The sequence below is a fragment of the Mirounga leonina genome, unplaced genomic scaffold (assembly GCF_011800145.1).
Source record: "Mirounga leonina isolate KUSES-001 unplaced genomic scaffold, KU_Mleo_1.0 Mir_165, whole genome shotgun sequence".
In the NCBI taxonomy this organism is placed as follows: Eukaryota; Metazoa; Chordata; class Mammalia; order Carnivora; family Phocidae; genus Mirounga; species Mirounga leonina.
In genome coordinates, this window is record NW_023270415.1 from 34,635,763 (window position 1) to 34,647,865 (window position 12,103).

General features: G+C 35.6%; 1 protein-coding gene across 7 annotated transcripts in view; it reads left to right on the top strand.

Moving 5' to 3' along the window:
* The window catches only part of WWP1 (WW domain containing E3 ubiquitin protein ligase 1), a 112,563-nt gene that overhangs the window by 32,291 nt on the left and 68,169 nt on the right, over positions 1 to 12,103 (top strand). For all 7 annotated transcript variants that reach the window (XM_035011468.1, XM_035011474.1, XM_035011473.1 and 4 more), the window contains 2 exons: positions 8,256 to 8,394; positions 9,034 to 9,158. In XM_035011468.1, the coding sequence (XP_034867359.1) occupies positions 8,256 to 8,394; positions 9,034 to 9,158 (264 nt within the window). The remainder of the gene's footprint in view (positions 1 to 8,255; positions 8,395 to 9,033; positions 9,159 to 12,103) is intronic.

Here is a 12,103-nt window from a genome sequence, read left to right on the forward strand (position 1 = left end):
GCCAGGTTCTAAGATAATATTGTTAAGTGAAAGGTGTAGAGTAGTATGCATAGTATACAACCATGTGGATGTAAAAAAAGGAGGGGTATGTATGCGGCTCTGTGATTAGAATATTAGAAATTATATTTGTCTCAGGAGGGGTGGGATTGAAGCCAGAGTAAGAAGAGATACTGTAATTCCTTTGGTACTTATTGCTATGAGATCAGTTGTTTCTAGGAGTTTTCAGTGACCAGAGCAAGGAAATGTTTATTGTCTTAGAAAGCAAAAAACAAATCCTGAGTTCATGCTGATATTTCAAATTCAAAATAGCTGTGGTCTCTAAGTACCATGTTCCACTGAAAGGAGAAAAAAGTTATTTTTACTTTATTTGACTTTATATTTCTATCTCTTTTCTCTTAGCCCAAAAATCTTAATTCCAAATGACAGTAACATAATTATATCTGTGTTATCCTAACACACACACACACACACACACACAGAGGCAACATTAAAATTACTAAAAATAACAGGCCCACTCATTGCAGTTTAAGATTTCTTTGTGAGTTCCCCCCTGCCCCTCTTAGGATGTATAGTCAGAATACCACATTTGAAAGTAACTTAAAGCAGTTTTCCATTTGGTTTTACCACCAACTGGATAATCAGTTAGGTTTATTGCTTTCATTTATTTTTATTTAGTTTTGTTTATTACATGTAAAGAAAGCATTTATATGGCTCTGGAGTTAAAACTGTTAAATTAGAGTACATTTGAAGAGGCCTGGTTACTCCATGCCATCCCTTCCACCTCTCTCCATTATCTAAAAATGTATGTAAACATTTTTATTAGTTTTGGTTTATTTTTCCATTGCTTTTTGAAAATATAAGCGGATATATACAGTATATGTATTCATATATCTCCTCCAAGCCTGCCACTTCTTAGGTACTTTTCTGCACTTGATTTTTCTTCATTTAACAGTAGTAATATCCTAAAGTTTGCTCCATAATAGGGTATATACCTTTTTGTTGCTGCACAAGAAATACTCTGTTGAATAGATATACCAGAGCTAATTCAACTAGTCTCCTATTGATGGACATCATGGTTCTACTCTTTTGCTATTACAAATAGTGCTACAATAAATAGCTTTATGCAAATGTCATTTCTTATTTTTGCTCATATTTTGTTAGGATAGGATCCTAGAATGAGATTGCTGAGTCGGGGAGTAAACACATGTAGTATTGCCAGTTATTGCCATATTCCTCTCTATAGGGTCTGTACCATTTTCTGTTCCCAGCTTTCTAAGAGAGCGCCTGTTTCCCCATAGCCTCATCAAAATATGTTGTCAAGCTTTGGATTGTTGACAGTTAGGTAAGAAGTGGTATCTAAGATAGTGTCATTGTAAATATCTTTTCTCTCATTATGATGGAGTGAGGTTGAGCCAGGTTTAAGGGATATTGTATTTCGTCTTCTTTGAACCATGGAGATGTATGTTTTGAAGCAATACCCTTGAGGATTCTGATGTGTACTCCACTTAAGAACCGCTTACATAATTCCTAATGTTTCTTCTTTTGCTCGATATGAGAGGCTTAGAGCCACATTTGTGGTTTTCAGTGTTATTTGTGTAGGACGTGTGGCCACCGTATCTGATTTGTAACTTTCTTCCTGGTCTTGGCCATTGTGTATGTTCTTAGTTGAAATAACAAAAACCTGATCTGACTGATTTGAGCCAAAAAGAAACTTATTGAACAGCTAGCAGGTAGCTCACAGAATCCCCAGAAGTCTAGAGAACCAATTGGAAAATAGATGTGGACCAGAGAAGGGCAAGTAGCCAATGTAGTGCCACTATGGTATTTATCATTTTGAGTGTTAATTACTGTTCTCCTTTGAAATACAGTGATGCTCTTGGGAAACTGAACTTGGACCTATGCTAGATGGTACCAGATTTTAGTGCCTTGCTTTTCTCCCTTCTTCTCTTCTCCTTGTCTTTACCTTTTTTTCATTTTGTTGATCGAATTTTTTTTAAATACAGAGCACCTTAAAATCCACAATCTTACTCAATTAACAATACCTTTTGGAATAAATATTTACTATTTTACCAGTTAAGACTGAGAATCAGAGTAAGTGCCTTCTGTTAGTAATAGGAAAGCAACCAAGATTTTTGGACTCCCAAGTTGTTGCTCCTTTAATTAGAGAACAGTGACCTCTGTATTTTCTTTCTTGCTTGCTTGCTTGCTTTTTTTCTTTTCTTTCTTTCCTTCCTTCCTTCTTTCCTTCCTTTCCTTCTCTTTCTTTCTTTCTTTGTATTGATACTTCTTTTACTTTTAAAATAATCAGTACCATGACTAAGGCTCTTCTGCTATTGCAGTCTGGCAGGTTATGGTCTGTAAACTGAGATACTCTATTAGCTGAATTAGTTTTATTCCTATTTCTGTTCATAACCCATACCTGACTGGCAATAATAAGAATATGAACATTGATCATGCAAAGCAGGAAAACTGTAATGGAAAAAAATCTAAGAGAAAGCTACCTACTGTAATATGGTGTTACACTGGAGTGAAGCATGCACATAAACATAATAGCCCACAGAAGAGTACCATCTACAGTAGTTGAGATTTCAGGCTTTCTGCAGGAAAGGGTCAGAAACAAAGTGCAAGACATAAAAACAGACTCGAGATTGAAAAACTAATGGGCTGGCATATTCACATTTTGTAGCTGTTGTGTCCTCTAGTACCTTACTATAATTTTTTAAATTAAATTGTGATCCTATATATCATCATATTTTTGTATGAGTCTTGTGAATTATGAATTTAACTTTATTCTTTTCAAATGCTTCAACATTTATGGAATAATCTGTCTTTTCCCATTGATGTGAAATGCCACCATTGTGATATACAAACATCTTATTCTGTTCTCTTCACTTATGTCCTTATGTCATAGACTATTTTAATATTTTCATTTTATAGTACTTTATTTCCATTGTATAGTACTTTAAAAAATATATTGGGAAAAATATCTCATTACTTGGTATTTTAAAATATATCTTCACTATGCTTGAATTTTCTTTATCTTTCATTTGAATTTTAGAGTCTCCTTCCCTTTTCCTCTGTTGATGTGCCCCCCCCCAAACTCCCTCAAAACCAATGTTAGTGTTTTTATTTAGATCATTTAAAAATAATGTGTTAAATTAGAGATAATTGAAATCTCTCAGTGTACAACTTCCAAATCCAGGAATATATTATGTCATTCCCTTCAACTCTTTTATGTCCATCAGTGAAGTTTTATAGTTATCTTCATGTAGATCCTATACATTTATTAAATTTATTACTAGATTTTTTTGAGGGGAGGTGTTACTGTGAGTGGGATTCTTAAATTCTTTCTCTTTACATATACATATACACATACAGGACTCTCTTTTTCTGATAGATTTTTGGTATTTATATAATCTTACAGTAGAGGACATTTTGGGTATAACACCAAAGGCAACTTATTAAGTGGGAAAATGAAGTTTATCCCATTTATTTCACTATTTAGAATTCTTATTTGAATTAATAGGGTTATCTTTTATTTACTTAAAATTGTAGCATTTTAGTTATTTATATATACATTTTTTGCCAGCATAGTATGCATTTTTGTGAAATTAAAAATTGTATCTTTTAAAAATCACTTTCCTTACCTTGCCAACACCTAGTATTATTGAAGACTTTGCCAATAAAAGGTATTCACTAGATACATTTTGAATGTATCTGCAATTAACTCAGAAGAGTTAATACTATATAGTAATTAATAATAATGGAGTAATAGTTACCATTGGTGAGTGCCAGGCATTCATTGATGATAACAGTACTTTCTGTGCCTTCACTCACTGATCCTAAGAATCAGATACTATTGTTCTCCTATATTTCAAATGAGAAAATTAAGGGTCAGAAAGAGTTAAACTATGAACCCAGATATGTCAAACCCAGTTCTTTTTTTTTTTTTTTTTTAAGATTTTATTTTTTTAGAGTAGTTTTAGATTCAGCAAAATTGAGAGGAAGGTCCAGAGGTTTCCCATATACACCTGCCCCCACACGTGTGCAGCCTCCCCCATTATTAACATCACTCACCAGAGTGGTGCCTGCATTACAGTTGATGAACCTGGTTTTTCATTTAGTAATATGCACTTAAGTTTTCTCTAGGTTTTTCCATGGCTTGTTAGCTTACTTCTTTTTAGTGCTGCATGATATTCCATTGTCTGGGTGCACCACAGTTTGTTTATTCATTTTGCCTGCTGAAAGGACGTCTTGGTAACTTTCAAGTTTTGGCAGTTATAAATAAAACTGCTATAAATATCGATGTGCAGTTTTTTTGTGTAGACATAAGTTTTCAGCTCCTTTGGGTAAATACCAAGGAGTACAATTCCTGGATCATATTGTAAGAAACTGGTAAACTGTCTCTCAAAGTGGCCATTTTGCATTCCCACCACCAAAGAGTGAGAGCTCCTGTTCCTCCACATCCTCCCCAGCATTTAGTATTGCTAGCGTTCCAGATTTTGGCCATTCTAATAGGTGTGTAGTGGTATCTTGTGGTTGTTCTAATTTGTTTTTTTTTCTGATAATATATGATGTTGAACAGCTTTTCATATGCTTATTTGCTGTCCATGTATTTTTTTGATGAGGTGTCTGTTAAGGTCTTTGGCCCATTTTTTAAAAATCAGGTTGGTTTTGGGCGCCTGGGTGGCTCAGATGGTTGAGCATCTGCCTTTGGCTCAGGTCATGATCCCCGGGTCCTGGGATTGAGTCCCGCATCAGGCTCCCTACTCAGTGCAGAGCCTGCTTCTCCCTCTCCCTCTGCCATTCCCTCTACTTGTGCTCTTCTGTCTATCTCGCTGTCAAAAAAAAAAAAAAAAAAAAAAATCAGGTTGTTTTTAGGGCGCCTGGGTGGTTCAGCCGGTTAAGCGTCTGCCTTCGGCTCAGGTCATGATCCAAGGGTTATAGGATCAAGCCCCGCGTTGGGCTCCCTGATCAGTGGGGAGTCTGCTTCTCCCTCTCCCTCCCCCTGCACAGGCTCGCTGTCTCTCTTTCTCTCTCATTCTCTCTCTCAAAAAAATAAAATCTTTTAAAAAATCAGGTTGTTTTCTTACTGATGAGTTTTAAGAGTTCTCTGTATATTTTGGATAATGGTTCTTTATCAAATGTGTCTTTTGCATATATTTTCTCCCACTCTGTGGTACGTCTTCGTATTCTCTTGACATTGTCTTTTGCAGAGCAGGAATTTTTACCATTAATGAAGTACAGTTTATCAGTTATTTCTTTCATGGATTGTCCCTTTGGTGTTGTATTTTAAAAAGCATCACTATAACCAAGGTTGGCTAGGTTTTCTCATCTTCTCTGGGTTTTGTAGTTTTGTGTTTTACATTTAGGTCTGTGGTGCATTTTGAGTTAATTATTGTGAAGGATGTTAGGTTTGTGCTTACATTAATTTTTTTGCATTTGGATGTCCAGTTGTTCCAGCCCCATTTGTTGAAAAGACACTCTGTGATTTTAAGACCATGCAGTACTGCTTTCCCCTTCTTTTAGTGTATTGAAAGACTTGCATGTTTTGAGGAAATGACTCTAATTTAGAGCGAAGACTCTTGGTTGGAGGATTTTTTGGGGAGAGAGATGTCTGTGCCTTCTGTGTCACTCCAGTGGTGTTGAACTTAGAGCAGTTTGAAACAGAGAAGGATGGGAGTAAGTTTTGCCAAGACCTTGAGTATAGCACTTTAGGCATAACATTGAATACTCTGTTTTATGTTGCCAGTCCTTAAATACAGTATTTTCCTTTGAGTCTCTCTTGCTGTTCTTCAGGTATTAATTGAAGACTCTGGGGCACCTGGGTAGCTTAGTAAGTTAAGCATCCGATTCTTGATTTCAGCTCAGGTCATGATCTCAAGATTGTGAGATGGATCAAGCCCTGCGTCAGGCTCCATGTTGGGTCTGGAGCCTGCTTAAGATTTTTTTCGGGCGCCTGGGTGGCTCAGTCGGTTAAGCGACTGCCTTCGGCTCAGGTCATGATCCTGGAGTCCCGGGATCGAGTCCCACATCGGGCTCCCTGCTCAGCGGGGGGTCTGCTTCCCCCTCTGCCCTCTTCCCTCTCGTGCTCTCTGTCTCTCATTCTCTCTCTCTCAAATAAATAAATAAAATCTTTAAAAAAAAAAAAAAGATTTTTTTTCTCTCTCCCCCCTTCTCCCTCCCCCACCCTCTCTCTCTTTCTAAAAAAAAGAAAAAATTAGTTGAAGACTCTATTTCAAATACTCTACTTCTGCTGCAGCATTTATCATTTCATATTTCAGTGAATTATTCACGTGACTATTTATGTTACTGTTCTTTCATAGTAGAAGCCTACATTAGCTTATGATGATATCTTTAACATGTGGTACAGGTATGGCATGGAGTGGGCAGGGCATTCCCCTTTCTCAGACCCACAGTATTCATAGGTAACAGACTATAAAGGTGATCTTGATAAGTTGTTATTACTGCTTGGTAGTCAGGACTTTACCCTGAAAATTTGTACTCGTCATTTGAATTAGTAGTTGCAAAAATTATTATTATTATTATTTTTTAAAGATTTTATTTATTTGAGAGAGAGAATGAGATAGAGAGCATGAGAGGGGGGAGGGTCAGAGAGAGAGGCAGACTCCCTGCTGAGCAGGGAGCCTGACGTGGGACTCGATCCCGGGACTCCAGGATCATGACCTGAGCCGAAGGCAGTCGCTTAACCAACTGAGCCACCCAGGCGCCCAGTAGTTGCAAAAATTATTTAAAATTAATTGTTTAGCCTAAATTAAACAGGTCTTCCTCCAAATCAGGTAAATCTGATATAAAATTCACTTTGTGAAGGATTATGATTAACTTCTCCAATGACATTTTGAAATTAATGTTTTTATTTGAAAAAGCAAATACTTCCCTTTTTTTGGAAACCAACTTTCCTGGTAAAGCATTTTTTTTTTAATTAAAGTTTATATAATTTTCAATAGGCAAGTATGAAACACTACCTGGCAGAGAGGTTCATAGGTATGTTGAATCTGAAAATACTTAGCTTTCTCTTGACATTTGATGCAATTCAGTATTAAATTCAAATGGTTGGCAAGGATGTGAAGAAATTGGAACCCTTATTACCCTGCTGGTGGGAGTGTAAAATGGTACTGCCACTTTGGAAAACAGTCTGGCATTATTCAACTGAGTTACCATATGACCCAACAGTTCCACTCCTCGGTGTATGCCAAGAGAAGTGAAAACATATGTCCACACAAAAACTTGTGCACAGATGTTGAGCAGTATTATGCACAATAGACAAAAAGTAGAAACAACCCAGATCTCTATCAACTGATGAATCAATAAATAAAAAGTATACCCATACCAGTGGAAATATTATTTGTCAGTAAAAGGAATGAAGTACTGATACATGCTACAACATGGATGAACCTTGAAAGCATGCTGAGTGAAAGAAGCCAGTCACAAAAGACCATATGTTGTGTGAATCCATTTCTATGAAACGTCTAGAATAGGCAGATCTATAGAGACAGAGAGTAATTGGTAGTTGCCTAAGGCTGAGGGGGGAGCAGCTAAGAGGAAATATGGTGACTGTGTGGGGTTTCTTTTTGGGGTGATGAATATATTTTTAAAGTTTCTTGTGGTGAGGGACGCCTGGGTGGCTCAGTCCTGGGATCAAGTCCCGCATCGGGCTCCTTGCTCAGTGGGGAGTCTGCTTCCCCCTCTGCCTGCCACTCCCCCTGCTTGTGTGGTCTCTTTCTCGCCGACAAATAAATTAAAAATCTTTAAAAATAAATAAATAAATAAATAAAGTTGCTTGTGGTGATGGTTGCACAACTGTGAGTATATTAAAACCATTGAACTGTACAGATTAAATGGGTGAATTGCGTGGTATATGAATTATATTTCAGTAAAACTTAAAAATTTAAATGGTTCTCAGGCATTATCAGTAGTTCTTTTGTATTGTTTCTTCATTCGCCAGTGAAGAGTTTGAGTTGCCTAAGAAGCACAGTTCCATTTTTTTTTAAAAGATTTTATTTATTTATTTGAGAGAGAGAGAGCAAGAGAGGGAGAAGCAAACTCCCCGCTGAGCAGGGAACCCGACTTGGGGCTCGATCCTGGGACTCCAGGATCATGACCTGAGCCGAAAGCAGACGCTCAGTTGACTGAGCCACCCAGGCTCCCCCACAGTTCCATTTTTATTGATTTATTGCTCAAAGTACTACTTTTTGTCTGTATATATTCACTAGTGATTATCATGTTTCTGTTAGTTTCTAGTGCCAAACTAAAAAGAAAAAAGAACTGGTTTGGAACAGCAATATATACAGAAGTAGTTGTAGATGGAGAAATTAAGAAAACAGCAAAATCCAGTAGTTCTTCTAATCCAAAATGGGATGAACAGCTAACCGTGTAAGTACCTTGTATAGAAAATGCAAAATTTCCAAAAGGAGGCGTATGCTTCTTAGAATGCTTTTGTGGTTGGTCTGTTGTTGTAGTTGTAGGATAATTTCAAAGTAAGTAGTGTTATTTTGCAATGTGAATAGACAATTTTAAGTATGAAAAGATTTTTGGTTAATTTGTTTTCTTTAGAGAAGAAGCATAGTAATTCTTGCTTTTTGCTTTATTAACTGAATTATTCCATACAGCTGTATTTTCTGTTATTGTCTTGTAAAAATAAATAAGGCAGAAAATCACTGTTAATTTTGTCCTTTCTGAAACATAATGTTATAAATTTGTGTACAGTAAAATTATTATAAATAACACCAACAGTTCTCTTAAATATTTAGGAGTTTGTTCAAATAGAACTAGTGTTACTGTGAAATCTCAACAAGACTATCTATTGCTGGTGTTTTGGTTTGGTAATTACAAGAATTCTTATCTAGTTACTAAAGTCCTATGTACTTGAAGGGAAGTAATTGTTTTTATTTATAATTCAGATAATTTACTGTTCAACACAATATTTTTTCTCAAAACTGAATTCATGGCTTTTTAAAAATTATTGAAGTAAATGTATACTCCTGTATTTTTGTTATAATTTTACCCTTACAGAAATGTGACCCCACAGACTACATTGGAATTTCGAGTTTGGAGTCATTATACTTTAAAAGCTGATGCTTTATTAGGAAGAGCAACAATAGATCTGAAACAAGCTCTGTTAATACACAATAGAAAATGTAAGTTGTTCTAATCTTTGTTTCTTTAAAAATTTATTTTAGATACTTTTCAAAGTGTCCTGACGTCCAAAAGCAAAAATAGTTTTGTATTTACAAAAGAGAACTTTAGTTATTGCCTGTGATTGCTTTTAAGTTTGTGGTACTGTATGAAATAGGAAATACATACTCTGGCCTTTCTCCATCTAACAGATTTACAAAATGATCTCAGTCACCCATGAGTACTCTGTTATCAGTGATCATCAGTGATTTATTATTTACTTATTATATACTTTAAAACTTGAAAAAATGATAATCGGAGCCTACTCTAATTTGGTTGATAATTTGTATAAAATAAATTCTAACTCTTAAATTTTCTAATTATATAACTAGTTCATTAAGAAAATATAGAGAATATACAAAATTACAGAGGAAAATAATTTGTAATTCTGCTATCCCAGGATAACAACTGCTAATAACTTGGTCTCTTGTCTCTTTCCTGTTCATAGATATAAACATATTTTTTTCTTTGTATCTACTGGTTTATCCCTTGCTTTTTTTCATTTAACAATTAATATGAATATGTTTCCATGATACTACATTTTTCTAGCCTGGGTAAGATGGTTTAAGCTTCAGTTATTTGTAAATCTCCTGTCATGTATGCAAAAATCGGGGGTATACCTATTTTTATAATTCTGGGGTGAGAGTTCATTGTTTTTAGCAAATTTTCAAAATATTATGTGATCCAGAGATTAAAAGCCAGAGTTCTAGCTTATGATTCAACTAATCTCATATTATTTGACATTTAGGCAGTTTCACTCAAGCCAGTGCCTGTGTTTATCTTATTTCCTTAGAAATTTTCTCATTCCTAAAAGATATGCTGAGTTAAGGTTAAAATGCTAATGTTTTAAATAGTAAGTTGATTTTTTAAAATTTTTTTTCTGTTTTTAACAAAAGTTCACTTACAACTTAAAAATCTGTTTTTGATGTAGTTTTTTTGTACATATGGAGTTATGGGTCAAGAAAATGTGAAAGCCATACTAATTTTTATGTACACAGATTTTTTAAAAATACATTCTTTTGAAGCAGTGAAAGTTTAATTCTCTGCTATGCCATGGCTTTGTTCATGTAATTCATCTTGGTTATAGATATGAGGTCTTATAAGCGTATAATACCTCTCCTGGTCTGATGGTGGCTGTATTTCTACTTTTTCTTGGCTATATAGCATTATTGGTGTAAATACATAATACCTCAGTTAACTTCTCTTATTTCAGAATTAAATGTTTGGTTTAGCCAGTTTATATGCTATTTCTGCACTGGATTAAGCATTTGCATGAGACCCCTTTTTTTATAGAAGTATAGTTGACACAAAATATTACATTAATTTTAGGTGTACATATAGTGATTTAACAAGTCTATACACCATGCTGTACTCACCACGAGTGTGTTACCATCAATCACCATGCAATGCTATTATAATACTACTGGCTATTATTCCCCGTGCTGTACCTTTTTGCTTTGCCTTATTCATTCCATAACTGGGAGCCTGTGCCTCCCACTCTCCTTCACTCATTTTTGCCCATCCCCATCCCTTCCCCTCTGGCAACCATCAGTTTGTTCTCTGTATTTATGGGTCTGTTTCTCCTTTTTTTATTTGTTTTGTGTAAGTAAAATCCTATGATGTTTCTTTCTTTGACTTGTTTCACTTAGCATACTAACCTGTAGGTCTATCCATGTTGTCACAGATGGCAAGATCTCATTCTTTTTTATAGCTGAGTAATATTCTGTTGTTTATATACATTTTCTTTATCCATTCATTTGTTGATGGACACGGGTTGTTTCCGTATCTTGGCTGTTGCAAATAATACTTCAGTAAACATAAGGGTGCATGTATCTTTTTGAGTTAATGTTTTTGTTTTCTTTGGCTAAATGCCCAGTAGTAGAATTATTGGATCATATGGTAATTCTATTTTTAATTTTTTGAGGAACCTCCATACTGTTTTCCACAGCGGCTGCATCAGTTTATATTCCCACAGCAGTACACAAGGGTTCCTCTTTCTCCACATCCTTGCAACACTTGTTATTTCTTGTTGTTTTTGAAGCCATTTGACAGGGCTGAGGTGATATCTCATTGCGGTTTCGCTTTGTATTTCCCTGATGACTAGTGATATTGAGCATCTTTACATATGTCTATTGGCTATCTGTACATTTTCTTTGGAAAAATGCCTATTTAGGTCCTCTGCCCACTTTAAATCAGATTATTTGGGTTTTTTAGGTGTTGAGTTGTATAAGTTAATGTGTATTGGATATCAATCCCTCATTGGATATATCATTTGCAAATATCTTCTCCCATTTGGTAGATTGTTTTGTTGACTGTTTCTTTGCTATGCAAAAGCTTTTTATTTTGGTGGTAATCCCAACAGTTTACTTTTGCTTTTGTTTCCTTTGCCTAGAAAAATATTGCTAAGGCCAGTGTCAAAGCAATTATTGCCTATGTTTTCTTCTGGGAGTTTTATGGTCTCAGGTCTCACATTTAGGTCTTTAATTCATTTTGAGTTTATTTTTGTGTCTGGTGTAAGAAAGTAGTTCAGTTTCATTCTTATGCATATAGTAGTCCAGTTTTTCCAGCACCATTTATTGAAGAGACTGTCTTTTCCCCTGTACATTCTTGCCTCCTTGGTCATAGATTAATTAATTGACCATATAAGAATGGGTTTATTTCTGGGCTCTCTGTTCTGTTCCATTGATCTGTGTGTCTGTTTTTGTGCCAGAACCATACTGTTGTGGTTTTTTTTGTTTTGTTTTTTTTAAAGATTTTATTTATTTGACAGAGAGAGAGGGAACACAAGCGGGGGGAGCAGGAGAGGGAGAAGCAGGCTTCCCGCGGAGCAGGGAGCCCAGTGCGGGGCTCGATCCCAGGACCCTGGGATCATGACCTGGGCTGAAGGCAGATGCTTAACGACTGAGCC